Here is a 22,749-nt window from a genome sequence, read left to right as displayed (position 1 = left end):
GGTCTTCATTTACTTCCACAAACCCGGGGGGTGGGTTGGGGGTAGGAAAGCAGCAAAAGCAAAACCCGGGTACGGCCCAAGGGCTCGGGTCTCCCCTAGGCAGGAACCTCGAGGGCTGGAGACCGGAACGCAACCCAATCACGCGCCTTTGGACGGCCGGTATAAATGGTCACGAGATTTTGCGGGGTAGCAAGGGGCCGGGTGCTCAGCGCGGGAAAAGGTACACTAGTTCGGAGGCGAGTTTAGTCCTTCATCCAGTTGGGTTTCAGGAACTAAGCCCGACCTTTCCGGAGTGAGGGTGGAGCTTCCTGCACGCGTCCTCTGCGCATGCGCCCGCCCAGCGCCCGCCCCTCGACGTGCAGGTGACGTCACGTCCGGCGGCGGCGGCGACAGCTGGGCTGAGTTTTGCCTCTCGGGCCGGCGGGGCGCGCGCAGGTGTCCCTGGTGTCCCGCCGCCACCTTCCTTCCCGCAGGACCCACCCCTCCTGGCCCGGGGTCCCAACGGTGCTTGCCTGCCCGCCGGTCGGTCAGCGCACGGGGCACAGCGTTCTCTGCTTCTCCCGGCCTGCTTAGTCTCAACCCGGGTGTGTTTCCACTACTAGAGGTGAAGCATCCATCAGTGGAACCTGGGGTCTTGGACCAAGGTGTTTTTACTTTTCCCATTAGGTGGACGCTCATGGCCAGGAGATATCATTTGCAAGATTTCCTCCGAGAGGAGGCGTTTGTCATTGTAGTGCAATCTAAGAATGGGTGTCCTTAGACACAGGGACCGACCGTATGGTCATGCAACTGTTTTGGATGCTTTAAAAAAAATCCCCACACTCATTACGCGTTTTTTGCTTCTGACTTTTTTTTAAGACATCTGCTCCGGAAAGCTCAGGGACCCTTAGAATTTTCGTTTTCTAAACGAATCCTAATGTTTCCTGTGACGGAATCGATTCAGAGGATATCTTTTCAGTAAGGAAGGAAACCTCCTGCTCCCTGGGGATGTCTCAGGATTTTTAAACCTAAATATTTACTCTTTTGTGCACAGACGCTGGAAGCATTTGGGTGAGGCAGTGCAGTGCTTTTTGGGAAATGCATCACGTCCCTTCTGTTTTTGAAAAGCTAATCTAACTTGGTCTTTTTTTTTTTTCTTTTTTGGATGAGTTACCGCCAATATTGTGGAGGTTAGTGTGAAGGAACCTGAGGCCACCGAGTTTTTTGAGTTCGTGTGATAGATTTTAAATCGTTTTTCTGTCTTCAACTCTGACTTTGGGATCACTGTCAACCGGCTACATTCTTTACCCTCTTCTGGTTATAATTTAATGTTATTTATCTGTTGTGGGTTTTGAATTTTGATAGCAACGTTTGATAGAATTGTGTTTAAAGTAAAAGATAAGGGAGAATCTCGTGGCTTTTTCCTTTTATATAACTTAATTTTTCGTTTCACAAAATGCCCATTAAAAAAACATAGCTAAGCAAAAGAAAGAAAATTAAAATCATCTAGACTCCTACTACTTAAAGATAACTACTGCTAACATTTTGGAATAGAGTTTTAAAATTCACGATGTTTGTAAAAAACAAAAAATGATATCATAGTGTATATTGTTCAAGTATAATTTGCTTGACATATCTTGCCTGGCTTCCCATTTCACTTATTTTTTTCTTTGTCCATTTATAATGGCTACAGAGTGTTTTATTGTGATAGGCACTCATAGGTATAGTGGGAAACTTAGTGCATAGACCTTGTGCTATCTATTTTAGCAGCTCAGAACTTTTAACTTTTATCTTAGTTTTTGGCCAAGATGCATAGGTGAGATGGTTCTAGAACTGAGTAACAGGAAAGACTTAATATTGAGTCCTATGCAAGGGCACATAAGATTTATTGAAAAGGTAGAGAACATCATTGAAAATTATTCTCTTTGTTTCTAACCTCACTCTTCCCCCTTAATCTCTGTCTCCCTCTATCTTTGTCTGTCTCCTCCAAGAATGAAATATGACTGAGGACTCGCAGAGAAACTTTCGTTCGGTATATTATGAGAAAGTGGGGTTTCGTGGAGTTGAAGAAAAGAAATCATTAGAAATTCTCCTAAAAGATGACCGTCTGGGTGAGTATTATACGTTTAATTAAGCTCATTGGTTCTCAATCAATTCCACATGTTCTGAAGTGAATATCTTAAAAGACATACAGAAGCATTGGTTACTTGCTGTATTTTTTAGTAACGTGGTGAAGCAGAATGGTGTATTTTGAGAAAAGTTACAGATTTTTCAAATTTATATTTGAGAGAAGTTTTTGAAATGTTTCTCAAGAAAGTCAGTAATATTTTTTCTTTTATTGAACCCATATGTTTTCTTGTATTACCTTGGTAAATTTGCTTCTGGGTAAATTTGCAGTAACTCTGGTCATGGTTTTAGTTTTTTTTGTTTGTTTTTTTGACTGTTACTCAGGTTGGAATGCAGTGGCGCAATCTTGGCTTACTGCAACCTCCACGTTCTGGGTTTAAGTGATTCTCCTGCCTCAGCCTCCCAAGTAGCTGGGATTACAGGCACACACCACCATGCCTGGCTGTTATTTTTGTTTTATTAGATACGGGGTTTCACCATTTTGGCCAGGATGTTCTCAAACTCCTGACCTCAAGTGATCTACCCACCTTGGCTTCCCAAAGTGCTAGGATTACAGGCATGAGCCACCACGCCTGGCCCATGATTTTCTTTTATGGAAATACTAAGACTGCACTGTATATTGACATTTTAGTTTATTTTAAGCCAGTATTAATAAGATCTTTTGTTGACTAAAGTAAAATAAACTGAACCATAGTTAAAGATAGTACTTTATTTGCATAGAGTACTTTTAAAGTTTGTGAAACATTTCTCACCTTATCTTTGTTCTTCACTGTACAGTATTGGCTTTAGTGTGTCTGGTATTCTCCTTTGATAAGTAGAGGAATTGAGGGTCAGGGAAGTAACTGTAAGTTATTGGAAAATGCAGGGATTTGAAGGCTGCCTGTACCATTTACTAGCTGTGTTAGTTTGATCAAATCATTTAACTGCTTTGAGCTTCAGTTTCTGCATTTTTAGAACAATAACTACCTGACAGGCTTGTAGTGTGAATTAAATGAAATAAACCCTGTAATTAATAACTACCGATAATGTTAAAGAAAACGTAGTAATATATGCAAAATGCATCTCCAATGCTGCAAAATGCAAATTGTTTTTATTTTTATTATTTTGTTCAGACAGAATCTCACTCTGTTGCCCAGGCTGGAGTGCAGTGGCATGATGTTGGCTCACTGCAACCTCTGTCTTCTGGGTTCAGGCGATCCTTCTGCCTCAGCCTCCTGACTAGCTGGGACTACAGGTGTGTGCCACCATACCCGGCTAATTTTTGTATTTTTAGTAGAGATGGGGTTTAAGCATGTTGGGCAGGCTCGTCCCAAACTCCTGACCTTTAGTGATTTGCCTGCCTCAGCCTCTCAAAGTGTTGGGATTATAGGTGTGAGCCGCCATGCCCAGCTGCTAATTGTTTTTAAATAACTTAGTTGGTAGAAGTCTCGGGCTAGAAATCAGGCTAGTATTGCCTCTCCTAAACTTACTGACCATATGGTAGACATCCTCTGAAGAAATGTCTTAACTGCTCTTTCAGTTTTAAAAAATGAAATGTGCTTTGACATACTGTGATCAGCATGAAAAGCTTCTAACTATGTTTTCTTCTTCCTCTAGATATTGAAAAACTTTGTACCTTTAGTCAGAGGTTCCCTCTCCCGTCCATGTACCGTGCATTGGTATGGAAAGTGCTTCTAGGTATGAGACCCAGGAGTTGGAAGATTTATGTTCAAAAATAGTGAATAATGGGATCATTTGCTATCTTACCAGTCAGAGAAAGGAGAATTTGTTTAGGCTGTTTGCTGAATATTGAATTTTCCCCAGGAGATTCAGTTACTGCTTACTATTTTCTCTTCTATTACTGATACTATAGAAGAGAAAATAGTGTATGTTCCCGAGACAAGAAATAGTCTTGTCTCACAAAATAGGAGACAAGATTAGGAGAAAGGAGGATTGGTTTAGGCTTTGCTATCAGCTGGGGAACCTGGAGGAAAATGACCCCTCTGGGACTCATTTTTTGCATCTGTAACATGAGGCTTTTGAGCTAAATAATTCCTAGGTTTTAGCTCTAAATTTGTAAGGTTTTGTGATTCTCAGCTTTAGCAGTATAACTTCCTAATGAGTCAGAGAGGAATTGGAGACTTATTACTCCCTAGAAGTGTGACTGACTAAATTCCAGTGGTGTGAGTGGCTGAATGAGAAGGAAACCTGACCTTACTGAGTTTCTGTGGAAGAAAACGTGAATTAAGCACTATGAGTAACTGGCAATATCCCTTCTGAGCCCAAGATTTTCTTTCCCCTATCATTGCTGAGCCTGCTGGAGCATATAATTCCTATCCATTACCATCCTCCTGGTCTTTCTTAGAAAAATATTTTTAAGTTTGTTAACTGTAAGATAGTCATGAGGACTAAATTCCTTGAGGAATATAAACTATGACTGTGCCTTATTGGGCATCCCTGTGTGCCTATCAGTAGGCTGAGTAGCTTACAAAGATTATTCATAGTAATAGAATTCCCCTGTGAGGCCGGTATTGCTATTGTAATTTTACAGGTGGGGAAAATTACTCTCCAAGGCTAAATAACTTGCCTAAGGCATTATAGCCTGTAGGGGCAGAGCTAGGATTTGAGCTTACATTTGTGGGACTCATTTGAAGGTAAGATAGGTTGTAGACCTCACTTTTTTTCCAAAATGTATCTTCAGGGCTTGAGGTACCTGCAGCCCTCTCTGGTTATGTAATATGGAGGTAGTGAGGGAATATAAGTGGTGCTAGAAAGCCTTGCATAATGACTTTTTTTTTTTTTTTTTTTGAGATGGAGTCTCACTCTGTCATCAGGCTGGAGTGCAGTGGTGCGATCTTGGCTCACTGCAACTTCCGCCTTCTGGGTCCAAGCAATTCTGCTCCCCGCCCCCGCCCCCACATCCTCCTGGTCCAGTCCTAACTGGACTTCCTAACTGGTCTAGCAGACACAAAGGTACTCTTTAACGTAGCTACTAAAGCTTACAAATGCTTTCTCTTTCTCTGCTTGCCTCACTGGTCCTTGGGCTGGCTGAGCAGCAGTACTCAACTAGGTTTTTAAACTGCCAGGGGAAGTCCAGTTAGGGACTGGAAGTAGCTGGAACTAGAGTAGCTGGGACTGCAGGCACACACCACCACACCCAGCTAATTTTTGTATTTTTAGTACAGATGGGGTTTCACCATGTTGGCCAGGATGGTCTTGATCTATTGACCTCCTGATCTGCCTGCCTCGGCCTCCCAAAGTGCTAGGTAACTACTTTGTCGTTGTGCATCTTGGCTGTCTCTGTGCACTTTTATGTCTGGTAGGTCAGTGTGCAGTTACAATGGGAGAAGTGGTGACAACTATTTTAGTTTTTCCTAGAACACTTTTCCTTAAATTTTACTGTTTCCAGTACCTTCTGGGGTACATTTTAAGTAGTAATGTCAACAGTGCCCATTTCTGCTGGGAGGTGCTATGTGTCTATTAATAACTCTGGTGGAATTAATGGGAGTTACACAGTTGTGTGTTGTGCTACAGCCTGCCTGGCTTATTCATCACTTCTACTCTTCTTCCCTTTCTTTATTATGTAAATCATAGTTATTTTTTTAGGAAAAGGCCCTGGAGGCTTAGAGCTGTTGTGCTGTGTAGGAAACAGCCTGACTCTTCTTAGCACAGAGTTTTGATTACTTGGGGATCTTTTAGGACCAGCTCTTAGAAACCAGGTCTAAGAGTTAACTTGCTGCCTCTAGCAGTACGATGATGGTTCGGTTACAGCTGTTTAACCTGTATTAGCCGAGATGGAGACACTTTTCTGGAAGCTTGATACACAGTCTCATAGCTATGATAATTTTTATTTCAGGGAAAAGAATATTTAAGCAAGTTTATTTCTAACATTAATGTGGTATCATGTTAGCTACTATTGTTTTTGTTTTCCAGGGTGTTCTCTAGAATACTAAACCGGTGGTGTTTTGCACCAAAGAGGGATTCATAGTCAAACGTACTGGCTAACACTTACAGTAGCTTAGTGTTTGCCAAGTACGCTTCTAAGTGTTTTGTGTATATTGATTTGTTTATTCATCTGAACAACTGTATGAGATTAGGTATTATTATTCCCATTTTTCATATGGGGAAGCTAAGACATAGGGAGATGAAGTAATTGCTAAAGGTCACCACCCAGCCGGTTAATTGTAGAGCTGGAATTTAAAAACAGGAACTTTGTTCCAGAGTCTGTGCTTCTGTAGAGCCTCGTTAAGTTTAATGAGACTAATAAAATGGTTGTTTTGTTTTGTTTTGTGTTTTTTTTTTGAGATGGTCTTACTCCGTTTCCCAGGTTGGACTGCAGTGGTATGATCACAACTCACTGTGGCCTTGACTTCCCAGGCTCAGGTGATTCTCCCCTCTCAGCCTCCCACGTAGCTGGGACTACAGGCATGGGCCACAGGGTTTCGCCATGTTGCCCAGGCTGGTCTTGAACTCCTGGCCTCAAGTGATCTGCCTGCTTCAGCCTCTCAAAGTGCTAGGATTATAGGCATGAGCCACCACACCTGGCCTAAAATGTTTTTCTTTATGGCAAAACTTAGAGCCATGAAAATTCATTGTCATCATTTCCCCAATCTGTTTGATGATGGCATTTTAATCTCTTGGGGCTAGCATTCTGTGAAGAAGCATTCGGTGAAATGCTTATCTATCCCATTTCCTGCCTTTGACAGATGGGGAAACAAGTGCCCAGGAAGACAAAGACATTTGAGAGACCTAGTGTTATTTAATCTGAGGCTAGAATCCAGGATGGCTGGGCTGTCTAGTGGTTTTCTCAGAGCCATTTTGTTTGTAAAAAAGATATGACACCATGTTTAAATGGGTTAATGAGCTTAATATATCACAGAAATGTCATGTAAGGTGACCTCACCAATGAAGATTAAGGACTTTTTGGCCTGGAGGATAGGATGCTAAGTGAGCAATTTTAACTATTGGGGAAGAGAAGGATTCAATGAGCTGTTGGTGGTGCGAGATATAGGGGCCAAATACAAAGACTAGGGTGAGACCTCTAGGAGCTAAAGGCAGCCTGAAGCTGCTATGCGTGAAGTTAAACCATTGTCTAATCTTGAGTGTATGTGGCACACTTACTCAAGGGATTTCTCTGTCCTGTCCATGATGCATCACCATTCAAACATTGATAATATTTCACATTTAAGATTGTTTTATAGTGAGAATTTCTAAAAGATTCTATATGGTACTTAAATATCTGTGTGAATTCTAGCCTTATTGTGATGGGTTGCTTCTCACAGCATCCTCTTTGATAGAGGAGAGATTTGGAGTGATGGCTCAGTATTTTGCCCTTTTTTCTTTATTCCTGTTCTCTCTAGGAATCCTGCCTCCACACCATGAGTCCCATGCCAAGGTGATGACGTATCGTAAGGAGCAGTACTCTGATGTCCTTCATGCCCTGAAAGTCATTCGCTTTGTCAGTGATGCCACACCTCAGGTTGAAGTCTATCTCCGCATGTATCAGCTGGAATCTGGGAAATTACCTCGAAGTTCCTCTTTTCCACTGGTTAGTGGTCACTTTTGCCTGACACTGAGCTCAACTCTAGACTGTCCCATCTTGCCAGCCTTTGATTCCATCATATTTTGCCTTAAAAACTTTCAGTGACTCCCTATTGTTATTAGAATAGAAGTGACAGCCGGGCATGGTGGATCACACCTGTAATCCCAGCACTTTGGGAGGCCGAGGCGGCTAAATCAGGAGGTCAAGAGATCAAGACCATCCTGGCCAACATGGTGAAACCCCATCTCTACTAAAAATACAAAGACTAGCTGGGCGTGGTGGCCTGCACCTGTAGTCCCAGCTACTTGGGAGGCTGAGATAGGAGCATCACTTGAACCCGGGAGGCAGAAGTTGCAGTGAGCCAAGATCGCACCACTGCACTCCAGCCTGACGACAGAGTGAGACTGTGTCTCAAAAAAAATAAAAGTGACACGTTTTTACCTGGCATTTGTGGCCATGTGCATTCTGACCCAACCTCCTCCTCCTCCTTTTTTTTAAATACATTTTATTTTGAAGTAATTTCAAACTTCTAGAAAAGTTGCAAGAATATTACCAAGAATTCAAATATACCCTTTACCCAGATTCTCCAGTTATTAACATTATGTGCATCTGCTTTGCTTTGTCATTTAAAAAATATACGTATGCACATTTTTTTCCCAAATCATTTGAGAATAAGATGCAGACAGGATTCCCTGTCATCTCAGATTCCTTCAGTGTACACTTCCCCTGTAGATAACTGTAGTACAGTCCTCAAAACGAAGATGTTAACACAGATACAATATTAACATCTAGTCTACCAACTCCATTTGAATTTGACCAATAATGCCCTTCAAAAATAAGGAAACAGTCAAAGTTCTGGGTGAGGATTGGATCCTGGACTAGGCGTTGCACTGGGTTATTATTGTATTGCTTTAGTCTCCTTTGACTTGAGAGAGTTCTGTCCTTTCTTATCTTTCATGTCTTTGACATTTTTGAAGGGCATAATCAGAAGCTTTGAAGAAAGCCCTCAATTTAGGTTTGTCTGGTACTTCCTCCTGATTAGATTCAGGTTATTCATTTTTTGTAGGGACATCAGATGTAGGTGATGCTGTGTCCTTCTCAGTGGCTCTTACAGGAGGAACATGGTGCGGATTTGCCCCTTAAGAGGTAGTGTTAACTTGGATCACTTGGCAAGGGTGGTGTCTGCTGGAGTTTTCCACTGGAAATTTCCCTTTGTAATTACTATTTCTCTTTGTGGGGAGGCACTTTAAAACTGCTATGTAAATATCCTATTCCTTATTAAACTCTGTTCAAAGTATTCTCATTTGACGATTTCTAAAAAATTTTTAACTTTTTATTTTTAAGTAATGTTGGGTATAGAAAATAGTTGCAAAAATAGTACAGTGTTCTCAAATACCTTCACCAGTGTCCTCGAATGTTACTAATAAAGTAATGATCAAAACCAGAGAATCACAATACTGGGAGCCACTCTGTAGACCTCATTGGAATTTTGCTGGTATCTCACTGATGCTCTTCTTCTGATCCAAGATCCAGTTCCAGATCACACATTACATTTAGCTTCCATGTCTTAGTCATTGATCTGGAACAGTTCTTCCGTCTTGGTCTTTCATGACCTTGACACATTTGAAAAGCACTGGCCAGGAGCGCATTTCTCAATTTGGGTCTGTCTGATGTTTCCCCATGATTAGACTCTGGTCATGCATTACTGGCAGGAATACCACAGAAGTATGGGACTCATTACTGTTGCCGCTAACTTTGATCACTTGGGTAAGATGGTGTCTGTGAAGCTTCTCCACTATAAGGTTTCTATTTTCCACCTTGTAATGAATAAGTAACTGTGGGGAGGTACTTTGAGACTTGTAAATAGCCATCCACTAATGATTCTTGCCTGAACCAGTTTTTATTATGCTGGTGGCCAAATGGTGATCTAACTCCCTCATTCTTTCTGCATGTATTAGTTGGCATTCTTCTCTAAGGAAGAGTTTTCCCTTCTCCTTTATTTCTTTATATCAGTATGAAATTAAAGTGTTATTTATTTGGCTAAAACAGTGAATTGTTCAAATGGATTTGCTGGAACACTTTCCTGTTTTACAAAATTTATTTTTATTGCAGATCTTTTTTTTTTTTTGAAGTTAATGATGGGGTGTCCATGGACAAACTTTAGAGCCAACAAAGATCAGTTATGTTATATTTATCGAGAGAGAGAAGGTCCCTAAAAAATAATTGGAATAATTTAAGCAGTCTTCTTTAAATTTCACTTACTGGCAAAGTGAAGTTGATAGTACTACACAAGTTCTTAAATTACGTATCAAATTAAATTAGATAATCTATTAGTTCAAGGAATGGAGATGATAGGTTATAGGTTTCCCTTCACCGCTCCTCAGCTTGTCTGTGTTCCAAGCTGAGACTCCTGGGCTGCGGCCTCAGGCAGGCATGCTTGTGAGTGTGTGTTTTAGGCTCTGCCACCCCACATCTCCACAGTCATGAGCCCTATTGTATTAGTCTGTTTTTGGTTGCTTATAACAGAGGACCTGAAATGGGATAATCTATAAAGAAAAGGAATTTATTTCTTACAATTCTGGAAGCTGGGAAGTCCAGGATGCAGAGGCTATATCTGGTGACATCCTTCTTGCTGATGAGGACTCTCTGCAGGGCCCTGAGATGGCACAGGTTGTCACATGGCAAGGGGGCTGAATGTGCCAACATGCTCAGCCAGGACTCTCTTCCTCTCCTTAGGGAGCCACCAGTCCCATTCCTGTGATAACCCATTAATCTATGAATTGACCCAAAGATGAGGGCAGAGCCCTCATGATCCAGTCACCTCATAAAGGCCCTACTTCTCAGTACTGCCACATTGGGGATTCAATTTTAATGTAAGTTTTGGAGGGGACAGATATTTGAACCATAGCACCCACTTAGTGCCCACTCTGCCTCCATTTTTAATCTGTCAGTAAGAGTGTGCGGCAGTGCTCAGCACAGGGCCAGGAAGGACTTGGTCCTCTTCCCTTGACCTGTCAGTAGTCAGGATCAGTCAGTGACATGCCACCTTTGGGGGTGCCAAGCACAGTGAGTAGGACTGCAAGGGGAGTCCAAGAAAGGAGGTTTCCTTTCCCTTTTCTTCTGCTTGTTTTCCATTCTCTTCTGACACATTAATACGATGCTTAGAGAAAATTTATTTCCAATGATTGTAATTCTGTTTTTCTTGACATTTTATAGAATATTAACAAGTTGAAAGAAGGGCTTAGAATGAAATAATACATTAAAATAAGATTTATGATTTAACTCCTCAGTACTTTCTACGGGAAACTATGATACTTCTTAGTTTCTTTTTAATTTTAAAATTCTTCAGCTGTTAAATCCTAGATGAAAATATTAAGCTTTTTATATGTGGTATGGTGTTTGAAAACAAGAGGCTTTCAAATAAGGTTCCAGTTTTTCTAAGATTTCTCTGTTGAAATTTACCTGAGAGTTTACTTTCACATTCTGACACAAGGCTTGAGAAATGCCATTCTTTTGATTCCTAAAATTCTGATTCTAGGAACATTTAAAAATTTTTGCTGCTTAAACTAGAACAAAATTCTAAAGGTATGCATGAATGCTTTGAAAGCAAATGCTTTAAAAAGTCTTTTTGGAGTTCTTCAATATTTGCAAATTACCGTGCTGAAAAGTGTCTCCAGTTACTGTTGGTGCTATTTATTACACCCTTTTCAAATACATTCTCACCTCGTACTGAGAATATTTTTGGGTGGAGAGAGCCAGTGACTTGCTTATGATTTACGTGGACTCTGTGATGGGCTTAACATTCGAAGCTGGAGAGTCTGTACAGAAACCTGGTCATTCATAAGCAGCAGTGATCCTGTGGTTACTCATCTTTGTCTCCCCCCTTGCTCCCCTCTTCAGGGATGGACTCTGGGCTTTTTGATCCCACTTTGATTTATTAATGCAGCCTTTTCAAAATTTAGGGAGCAAGGTTTCATTTTTTATTGAAGAAATATGTATTCCTCTCTTTCACTGCCTTCCTCTTGAGATTTATTATTCATCTTTCAGGAGCCAGAAGATGAAGCATTTCTTGCCATAGCTAAAGCCATGGAGGAAATGGTGGAAGATAGTGTTGACTGTTACTGGATCATCCGATGCTTTGTGAACCAATTAAATACCAAGTACCGGGATTCTTTACCCCAGCTGGTGAGGGCTTTTTTTGGGGGGAGGGGGGGCTATTGAAGAGTGAACAATGGTAGTGGGAGTCTTCAGGGAGTATTTTACCTCCTGGTGCCATTATAATTATGGATAACCCTTTGTAGTAGGACTCAGCAAATGTTTTCTGTAAAAGGTTGAATAATCTGTAAATATTTCCAGCTTGGTGGGCCAGATGGTCTCTATTGTAACCACTCAACTCTGCTGTTGTTGCACAAAAGCAACCTTAGACAATGCATAAAAGAATGTTCCTGGCTGGATTTGCCCTGCTCCAGGCCATAGATGGCCAGTCCTGCTCTATAGTATTCCTTATTCTGGTCTAGAATCCGCTGCTCTGGAGTAATTCCTCTGTTTTCCTTATTCTGGTCTAGAATCTGCTGCTCTGGAGTAATTCCTCTCTTTTCCTTATTCTGATCTAGAATCCACTGCTCTGGAGTAATTCCTCTGTATAAGTTAAGGTTTTCATTTGACTGTGTATAATGGGAAGCCCAAATACCAGAAGCCAAGAAGTTAGGCAGTGCAGAGCTGGTACTGCAGAACCATGTTATGGACAGGGCTGCAGACTCCTGCCGTTTGGCTCCAGCCTTTGCAGGCATGATCTTTCCACTTGTGCTCACAAGGTGCCTCTTGGACCAGCGGCCATGACATCTGTGTTCTGGGCAGGAGGAAAGGGAAGGCAAGGGTAAAAGCAAAGGAGTAAGAGGGACAAGCCATCCAAGTCTGTGGCCCATTAGGCTATCCCTCTGCATATACAGTTGATCTCTGAGCAGTGTAGGGTTAGGAGAACTGACCCAAACCCAGTGTAGTTGATACTCTGCATATAACTTTTGACTCCCCCAAACCCTATCAATAAACTATTGTTGACTGGAAGCCTTACTGATAACATATTTTGTACGCATATTTTGTTTCTGTTTTTGTTTTTTTGAGATGGAGTCTTATGCTGTCACCCAGGCTGGAGTGCAGTGGCACAATCTTGGCTCACTGCAATGTCTGCCTCCTGGGTTCAAGTGATTCTCCTGCCTTAGCCTCCCAAGTAGCTGGAATTACAGGTGCCTGCCACCACACTTGGCTAATTTTTGTGTTTTTTTTTTTTGTAGTAGAGACAGGGTTTTATTACAAATGTTGGCCAGGCTGGTCTCGAACTCCTGACCTCAAGTGATCCACCCACCTTGGCCTCCCAAACTGCTGGGATCACAGGCGTGAGCCACAACACCCGGCCACATATTTTATTATATGTGTATTCACTATATTCCTGTAATAAAGTAAGCTAGAGAAAAGAAAATGATAAGGAAAATAAAATATATTTTCTATTCATTAAGTGGAAGTGGATCATGAGAAAGTCTTCATTCTCATTGTCTTCACATGGAATAGGCTGAGCAGGAGGGAGAGAAGGGTGGTCTTGCTATCTCAGGAGTTGGCAGAGGTGGAAGAAAATCTGTGTTTAAGGGGACCTTTACAATTCAAACCCATGTTGCTCAACTGTCAACTATACATTAGTGACCAGGACCGTGTCACTTGGCTGCCCTGCCTGCAGTAGAGGCTGGGAAATGTATATATATATGTATATTTTTAAAAGCCTAGTGCATTGTGATCTCCTGCTAAAACAGGGGCTCTGTGAGTGACATAGGAGGGGCACATGGGAGTGTGGCAGGCAGCGAGCTGTTTCTGTCATACAGTGGCTTGGGAAAGCAGAGAAGTAGGTGGTCCTTGCTTATCACACAAGCTAGTCTTCCTTTGCCATTTTCTTTTTTTCTAGTTTTTTCCCCTTATCTCATTTATAAAAATAAATCTTTTTTTCTTAAATCACTGGGTTGTTTCTTTGTAAAATTCTACTGAAAGTGGTGACCGTGGTACTGGGTGCAGGATCAGATACGGGGCAGTGATGATGGTGGGATGGGCATTGAGGATCACTGTAGTAAATTACTAATAAGACAATGTGCAAGACCCTTCAGTTTCTGAGAACACTTACAAGAGCAGTTGTTATATATTTCAAGCAAGTAAAATTCGATTTTTAGGATTTTGGAATTTGATCCACTTTGTTGTTTAAACATAGAAATGAAGCTTAAGTAAATATGTCAGTTGCCTAATTAAATTAAGAGGTCTCAGTTATACCATGTCATGATTTGAATTAGCTTTGCTTAATATTTGAGTAAGTCAGTAGTATTTTGTTAGCTTATGCTTTTCTTTAAAAATTCATCCTTTAGTTTTGGTAACATAAGCAATGAATGCATTCTCTAAAGAAATCAAGCAATTCAGATGAGTCCATGTTTCCCTAGATCTGGACTAACCACCCTCACCCCCAAAATTCTTCACTTTCTCTTTTAAGAAGTAAACATTGTCATCAGCTTAGTGTATATGATTCAAGACACTTACGTGCATGTATATATAATATGATTTTTAAAAGACACATTAAATAGTATCATACTGCACAAATGGTCCTATGGTTCTATTTTTGTTTTTAACTTATTGCTTTGGAGAACTTTCCAAGTCAGTATAGATAAATCACTAGTTTTCAGTCCTGACTTCTTATTGGTACCACCTGGGAGCTTTTTAAAATTGCCATCACCTTTCCTCTACCTAGACAAGTGAAATGTGACTCTCTGAAGGTAGGGCCCTGGAATTCTAATTTTTTAAAAGCTCCAGGCAATTCTGAAATGTACCTAAGGGTTGAAAGCCACTCATTTAGAACCACCTTTTAAAAAATATTTGCTCCTAGCGTTTCCTGTTACGAATTTGCCATATTTAAGCATAAGAGATCCATACTGAGAGTAAGCATGCCTGAATACGGGTGCCTTGTGTGTATGTGTATCTTTCTAGGCTTGGTACCTACGAGCAAATGCTCAAGCAGAGGGGAGACATATTTAAAATCTATTCTTTTATTTTTGACATATTTACAATTTAAACTGCCTGGCTGCTCAACCAAAGGCCATATCAGTTCATGCTCCCACCAAACATTATGAGATTTCCCATTTTCCACCCCATTGCCAATACTTGATAGTATTAGTGCCTTAAATTTTTATCCATCTGTTAGTGAAATTGTATCTCATTTTAATTTACATATCCTCAGTTTCTAGTGAAGCTGAGCGTGTTTGCATATTGCTACTCTTTTGTTGAGTTTTTTCTTTGTAAGAGTTATTAATATATAGCCACTCTTGGATCTGTAGGGGTTTTGTTCCAGGATTCCTTGAGATACTAAAGTTCATGGGTGTTCAAGACCCTTATATAAAATGGCATAGTATTTGCATATAACCCACACATCTCTTCCTGTATACTTTAAATCTAGATTACTTATAATACATAATACAATATAAATAATATGTAAATAGTTGTTATACTGTATTATTTAGGGAATAATGTCCAGAACAATCTGTGTATGTTCGTATAGACACAATTATCCATTTTTTATTTCCCAAATATTTTTGGTCTATGGTTGGTGGAGTCCATGGATACGAGGGCCAACTGTACCCTAGATCTTTATCCTTATCTCTTATGTTGAAAATACTTTGTTGTACAAAATTTTAGGTTTTGATATGAGATTTGTCAGCTCAGCATTTTTCTTTTTTCTTTCTTTTTTTTTTTTTTTTTTGCATCTTACTGATTAATTAGCCCTTTCTAACCCCAAGATTGAAAAATATATATTTTGTTTTCTTCTTTTTTTTTTTTTCCTGAGGTTTTGCTCTGTTACCCAGGCTGGAGTGCAGTGGTGCGATCTCAGCTCACTGTAACCTCTGCCTCCTGGGTTCAAGGGATTTTTCTGTATTAGCCTCTCGAGTTAGCTGGGACTGCAGGCATGGGTGTGGCACCATGCCTGGCTAATTTTTGTATTTTTAGTAGAGACGGGATTTTGCCATGTTGGCCAGATTGGTCTTGAACTCCTGACCTCAGGTGATCCGCCTGCCTCAGCCTCCCAAAATGCTGGGAACACAGACGTGAGCCACTGTGCCTTGGCCTCTTTTCACCTAACTTTTTAAAATGCTTCAACATTTTAAATGGAGCTCTTTGTCAGGGATTTATCTTTCTGACTGGCATCAGATACACACTGGATTTCACTCTCACACTTAACTGCGGCAACACCACCATTTCTATCAATACATCACTCTTCCTCCTCTTCCTCTTCCCCCTCTGGTTTGTGTGTTACGGAGAAAGTACTTCATGTCAGGCAATGCTAAATTTATATTGTTAGTGAGCTACTTCATTCAAGAATATTGTCTTTGTTTTTACAGATGAGGGAACTGAAGCACAGGGAAGTTAAGTAAGACCAAGGTCACAGTTAGTAAGCAGTAGAACTACTACTTACACTATGTATTTGTTAGTTCATCCTTTTTTCGCAGATTTGAAATGCTGCCTTTATCATATACTGGATTTCCGTGTGTGTGTATTTATTTATATTTATATCTCTTTCTGGGCTCCTTTTTATTCCATTGAGCTATTTGTCTATTCCTGGGCCAATATCACATGATTTGTTTAATACAACTTTCTGGTGTATTTTGATAGCTGAGAAGGAAAGTTGCTCTTTTTCAAAAGTGCCTTGGCTATTCTTGAATTTGCCTATTTCTTTTCAGAAATGAATTTTAGAATCAGCAGGATTACTTAATGTCCCTTAAATCTTAGTTTCCTCATCTTTAAAAATGGTGCTTCTTTTAGTGTATTCATTATGGTTCCTAGCATGTAGTTTTAAATAGTTATTTTAAAAAGTTTTCAAAAACGTTGTAGAAAACATTCACAGAATGTAAAAAGAACCTAAATTTCCTTTGTGTTGCTGTTTGATTTAGGCATCAAGTGATTTGCTTAACTTTTCTCTCTAGTGAAACCATGTTTAGTCTATCTTATAACACAAAGTTTAGGTTACTGCTTAGTTCTATGGAAATGTGTGTGTGATGGACAATGATAGGCTTCAGAAGAAGATAACTATACTCTTGAGTGGTGATGTTTTTATTCTGCCATAGTGTTCTGATTCCTAGGATTGTATCATAGCCTCTCTCCTTACAAGCTTTTCAAAATTCTGCTTTTTGACAAGGTCACTCATTGTCAAGGAGAATAGAGGCCAACTTTAATTGTGTAGCATGGAAGGTTTCTCTTAAACCATCTCAAACTTAATCGTGTTAATCACTCAAGTAAGTGAGCTTTGTTTTATTGCTACGTGGTTTTTTTTAAAGCTATGCTAAAGAGGTTTTTTTATAGGCACTATTAGCAGCTTCTTCCTAAGTTTAATATCTATTCTTCTCAGAGTGATTAAGTACCTATTTTTGTCACATTTTGCCTTCTGTTGATGATGTATGGTTTGTTGTCTTCATAAAGTAAGAATTTAGGGTAATGGAAATATTGAAAATAAATGTTTAGGAGTAAAACATAATTATGGTAATAATAAGTCACATCTGTAGTATCTATCATTTGCTAAGTATGAAAAATGTCAGACAATATAAATCTCTCCATTAAAAAGATACAAATATATATATACATATATATATTTGAATTCACCATCTTTCGTAGATGAAGCAGTAGCATATGGTACACATTTTTCCCATCTTGCTCTTTTTACCTGCTGTATGCTGGAGATCATGCCGTATTAGTATACAGAGATATTCTTTATTCCCTGTCATGGGTTTATACTACTGTACTGTGTATTTTTTTTTTTTTTTTTTTTTTTTTTTTGAGATAGAGTCTTGCTCTGTCTCCCATGCTGAAGTGTAGTGGTGCAATCTTGGCTCATTGCAACCTCTGCCTCCCAGGTTCAAGTGATTCTCTTGCCTCAGCCTCCCCAGTAGCTGGGATTACCAGCATGCGCCACCACGCCCAGCTAAGTTTTTTATTTTTAGTAGAGATGGGGTTTCACCATGTTGGCCAGGCTGGTCTCGAACTACTGACCTCAAGTGATCCACCCACCTCAGCCTCCCAAGGTGCTGGAATTACAGGCATGAGCCACCATGCCCAGCCTACACAGTATTCTCAGGTTAGCATATTCATACTGTTCTATTGTGAATATAGTTTATTCAACCTGGATTTTATTTTTGGCTATTTGGGATGTTTCTAGTCTTTTGCTATTATATGCAGTGTTACAGATAGACTTATACATGCAGCTTTTCATATGTTTGCCAGTATATTTGAGTTGGATTCCCTAAAATAGATTGACTGGATCAAAGGGTAAATGCATATATTACTTTGCTAAATATTGCCAAATTCCCCTTAATAGAGCTCATATTCTTTTGCATCCTCACAAGCAATAGACTGTTTCCCTACAGCCTTGCTGACATGGTATGTCATTAGTCTTGAATTTTGGCCATTCTGATAGGTAGGAAATGATACTTCAGTGTAATTTTAGGCTGCATTAATTTTGTTGTAAGCAAGGTTGAACATGTTTTTATATGGGTAAGAGGTATGTGCATTTTCCTATAGAATTCTTGGCTTTTTTTCTTTTTCATTTTAAAAAGCTCTGTTTAGGTATGGATATTAACCCTTTAAGATTATTCATTAACCTGGGAAAATATCCACAATTTGTTGAGTGCAACAGCAAAATACTAAAGCGTGTGTTCGGTATGAATTCAGCTAGTAAAAGACAGAAAAGTGTGTCTGTATATATGCAGGATATATGCTCTATAACCTAGGTATTACCAGTAGTTGTCTTTGGGAGTATGATGATACTTGATGTTTAGCTCCTCTTTATTCTTTACTATAGTTTCAAGATTTCTTATAATAGGCTAGAATAAACCAGGAAAAATGTTTAAAAAATTAATAAGATATTGGTGGCAAAAAGATGTACATCAAGTGATATTAAGATATTGATGGCTGTATTCAAAACTTTATATTAATTCACAGTATTGATTTGCTCAATAGTTATATATTGAGTGCTTACCATGCCAAGTGGTGTTCTAGGTACCGAAGAACCAGCAGTGAGCAAAACAGATACAGTCCCCTCCCTTCGTGAGCTTATTGTTTGATAAAGGAAAAAGACAACACATAGTTTAAAATGTTCACTCATCTCCATCTTGTTAATTATTTGTACTGACTTCTGGATGAAATTTCCTTACTGTGAGACATAATGTATAACTGTGTGTGTGTTTTCAGCCATGTCACTGTGAAAAAAGTGCAAATATCCCCTTTGCAAAACCAACCAAAATTCCTTGTTTGGGAAATAGTCTGAAGTGTTCTTGAGAAGCTCTAGAAACTGTTGAGTAGTTTAGAGAGTTGGATAAACAGGAAAAAGTTAGAGATATCCTGAAAAAGAGAGGGGGAAACTGGACTAGATATTATTATGTGGGCCCCTCTTTGCCTGGCTGACTCTTGTCCATTCTTCAGAGGTCAGCTCAAATGTCACCGCTCCTAAGAAACTGCTTCTGCCTCCTACAGCCCAGGTTAGGATTTTCTCCTGGAAGATCTTGCGCTTATTCCCGTCATAGCATCACAGCAATACAGTGTATTGTAGTTACCTCTTTACTTGTATGTCTCAAGCTGTAAGCTCCTTGAAGGCAGGGACTTTCTCTTACCTTTCACTTTATTCATTGTATGTACCACAGTCTCTGACTATAGTGGACATTGTAAAGGTGATGAATTTCCTCTTTGACAGAAGCAGAGAGCTATAGATATTGAGTTAAAATAAACATTTACATTTGCTTAAGTAATGTGGGCTCTGGTTGTACTTCTGCAGATAGTGAGTGTGGACTTAAGGTTTTGAGTCTTAGAACCTGTTCTCAGCCAGTGGACCCTAAATACAGCAGCCGATGCAAGGGGAATTTGGCCAGATTTGGGGAGCTGGCTTTATTAGCTCTCCAGTCTTCCAGAGTTGGCTGTCACCTGACCTCATAAGAGGTCTCCAGAAGTTTATATAAGCATCAGCTACCAAGTAGAATCCAGGTGCTTTGTTCCCTCTGAGTTGTTATCCCTTGAGTTCTAAGAAATTCTCATGCATATTTGTATTGGGTGCAGAGTTCATCCTCTGGACATCCCTGTTGTGTGAGCCTCCTTGGTACTGGTGCACAGTAGTGCTCAACCCAGGGCAGTGGATATATGGTCAGTGACTGGTCAGCCCCTTCTCATCACCATCTCTTTTTGTCTCATTCTTCCTAATGCCCTGTCCCCACTCTAATCCCACTCTGGTTTCTTTGGTTTTACCCTTCCTCTTAGCCCCCCTTTTCCTTACTATATAATCGTCTACTCTAGACCAGCCAGTAATATAATGTGCCTTCTTTAGCTCCTCAGAACAGTTGAATTTTGCTTTGGACTTTTGCCTTACGCTGTTGAATCTGGCTAGTGAGGTTAGTATTAGTGACCATTCCGTTTGGCCTGGGACTGCCCCAGTTTTAATACTGAAAAGGCCCTGTGTCCTGGGAAACCCCTCAGTCCTGGATGGTTTGTTACTTGAGTTAGTGCTGACCTAGGAAATTGCTGTGTCACAAGTGACTTGGGTAATTCTGAAGTTTTGTTTTCTAATACTTCCTTGCATTCAGCATGTAACTTTTTTTGCATCAGAGACTGTAATATCAGATGATGTTGTGACACAGGAAATGAATAATCTCTTCTTAATTTTCAGCCAAAAGCTTTAGAACAATACTTGAATCTGGAAGATAGCAGACTGCTGACTCATCTGAAGATGTGTTCTGCGGTGTCCAAACTTCCTTATGATCTCTGGTTCAAGAGGTGCTTTGCAGGATGTTTGCCAGAATCCAGTTTACAGAGGCAAGTATTTCTTTTGAAGACATATTGAAGGCTTAGAGTTAGAGCAGAGTTCTAGCTTTCCATGTGGTCAGCCATCAGAGTATAAATTTGCTTTAGAACAATACAATAATTTGAAGCCCCATCCTTCAGCAGCTACCATAACAGCACATGATTCTGCTTATTCTTGAATATACAATTAGAAAAATTGAGGGCCCTCATTGTGTTAGATGTTGTGAAGTAGTCACACCTTTAGCGGTCTCCTGGAGTTTGTATAAGCATCAGCTCCTCTTTTCCAGAAATGTGACAAATCCTCATCTAGCGGAAATCTTATTATTTCTTAGTTTCATCATGATAGCTTTAAAGAAGCTGAAGGCAATTGGGCTGGGCACAGTGGCTCACACCTGGAATTCCAGCACTTTGGGAGGCCAAGGTACGGGTGGATCATGAGGTCAGGAGTTCCAGACCAGCCTGGCCAAGATGGAGAAACCCCGTCTCTACTAAAAATACAAAAGTTAGCCGGGTGTGGTGGCAGGTGCCTGTAATCCCAGCTACTTGGGAGGCTGAGGCAGAGAATTGTTTGAACCCATGAGGTGGAGGTTGTTTTGAGCCAAGATTGTGCCACTGCACTCCAGCCTGGGCGACAGAGCAAGACTCCGTCTCAGAAGAAAAAAAGCTGAAGGCAGTTCAAAGATTTGAGATTTAAACTAAGTTCTTCCAGTCAGTTTCAGACAAGTGTTACGAGTTATTTCTGAGTCCAGGTGCCACCCATGGAGACTCTGTGATGTAGTAGAGGAGAAAGGCAGTACACAGAGAACATTATAAGATAATATGTGACTAAGTGTATAAAGTAGAATACCAACTTTTAGGAGTTATAGGAATGATCAGAATTATCTTAGAGTGGTTTTAGATCAGTAAGTGGCTCCTAAGCCCTTAGAGAAGTTTAAGGAGTCTGTCCCCAGAATCTCTGGCAAGGAAATAGAATTTATCTCATTTCATATACATCTTTTGTTGTCCCTTAGTATACTATGATTATATTAGCATTATGGAATATTAGCAGAATACAAACATTAGTTTAGGATTTTCTTTTTCTTCCTCAAAAACGTCAGATTCCCAACATGAGGGAATGTGATTTTGGTAGATACCTAGTGGAGAGCAGCAATTTTTAGTGAACTTTGCTTTTTCCTTCTAGTGCTGATTGTATCTAGAATAGATTTCAAGTGGCTTCTCTCTTTTATTGTTGTTTTGATGATTATTTCACAAAAGTTCTTCTTTGGAGATGTTACATAAAATTGGAGCAATTTGATTTTATTTTGTAATTTGAGTCTGTCTCCTTACTTTTATAGGGTTTGGGATAAAGTTGTGAGTGGATCCTGTAAGATCCTAGTTTTTGTAGCTGTTGAAATTTTATTAACCTTTAAAATAAAAGTTATGGCACTGAACAGTACAGAGAAGATAACAAAGTTTCTGGAAAATGTAAGTGTGCTCTGATTTGATTTTGAATCTAGAAATGAAGTCACCTTAGCAAGTCAGATTTTCCTGTTACATGAGATTATTTCAGAAAAATAATACCTTAGAATATTTCAGAGGGTAATTATAATGATTATTTTAGAGAAATTTTTTAAGAGAAATAATTAGATTTGATTTTGAATCTAGAAATGAAGTCACCTTAGCAAGTCAGATTTTCCTGTTACATGAGATTATTTCAGAGAAATAATACCTTAGAATATTTCAGAGGGTAATTATAATGATTATTTTAGAGAAATTTTTTAAGAGAAATAATTAGATTTGATTTTGAATCTAAAAATGAAGTCACCTTAGCAAGTCAGATTTTCCTGTTATATTAGATTATTTCAGAAAAATAATACAGTATATTTTTACATTATAAGAAACATTTTTCCTTTGAAAAAGTTTGGCTTAAAGTTGGCCTGAGGATTAGTTTGCATCCTGTCTTTGGGAGATGATGATCTGAGATCATCTCGTGAATATGTCCGTTTAGAACCCGAATCTCATCCTCCACATGACTATCAGCAGGCATGTCAGGAAAAGGAATAGATGAGATTTGTCATTTTATAATAAGTAATTTTTGTCAGTTCAGAAGGGATTCTGTATTTCAAAGGATTTTGTAAGCCATTTTTTCTGTTACTGTTTCTAGTGTAATCCCAGTTGGGTTTATTAATATATCGTATTACCCCTCGGCCACTTAGTATGTTGCTGAAAAAGGCAATGGTAATGAAATTAACTTTTCCCTCCCTATGTATCTTGGAATACCTTTACCAGGC

General features: G+C 39.7%; 1 protein-coding gene across 1 annotated transcript in view; it reads left to right on the top strand.

Annotated features, from left to right (window-relative positions):
- Window positions 1–372: 372 nt before the first annotated feature.
- TBC1D7 (TBC1 domain family member 7) overlaps window positions 373–22,749 on the top strand; it is a 46,962-nt gene continuing 24,585 nt past the window's right edge. Inside the window, exons 1-7 of the mRNA XM_039462635.2 lie at window positions 373–644; window positions 1,971–2,090; window positions 3,703–3,783; window positions 7,446–7,633; window positions 11,675–11,812; window positions 20,346–20,491; window positions 21,814–21,943. Coding sequence (XP_039318569.1) covers window positions 1,979–2,090; window positions 3,703–3,783; window positions 7,446–7,633; window positions 11,675–11,812; window positions 20,346–20,491; window positions 21,814–21,943 — 795 coding nt within the window. The 5' untranslated portion in view covers window positions 373–644; window positions 1,971–1,978. The remainder of the gene's footprint in view (window positions 645–1,970; window positions 2,091–3,702; window positions 3,784–7,445; window positions 7,634–11,674; window positions 11,813–20,345; window positions 20,492–21,813; window positions 21,944–22,749) is intronic.

This window comes from Saimiri boliviensis, chromosome 4, assembly GCF_048565385.1.
Source record: "Saimiri boliviensis isolate mSaiBol1 chromosome 4, mSaiBol1.pri, whole genome shotgun sequence".
Classification (NCBI taxonomy): domain Eukaryota; kingdom Metazoa; phylum Chordata; class Mammalia; order Primates; family Cebidae; genus Saimiri; species Saimiri boliviensis.
This window is presented reverse-complemented; position numbering and strand designations above follow the sequence as displayed.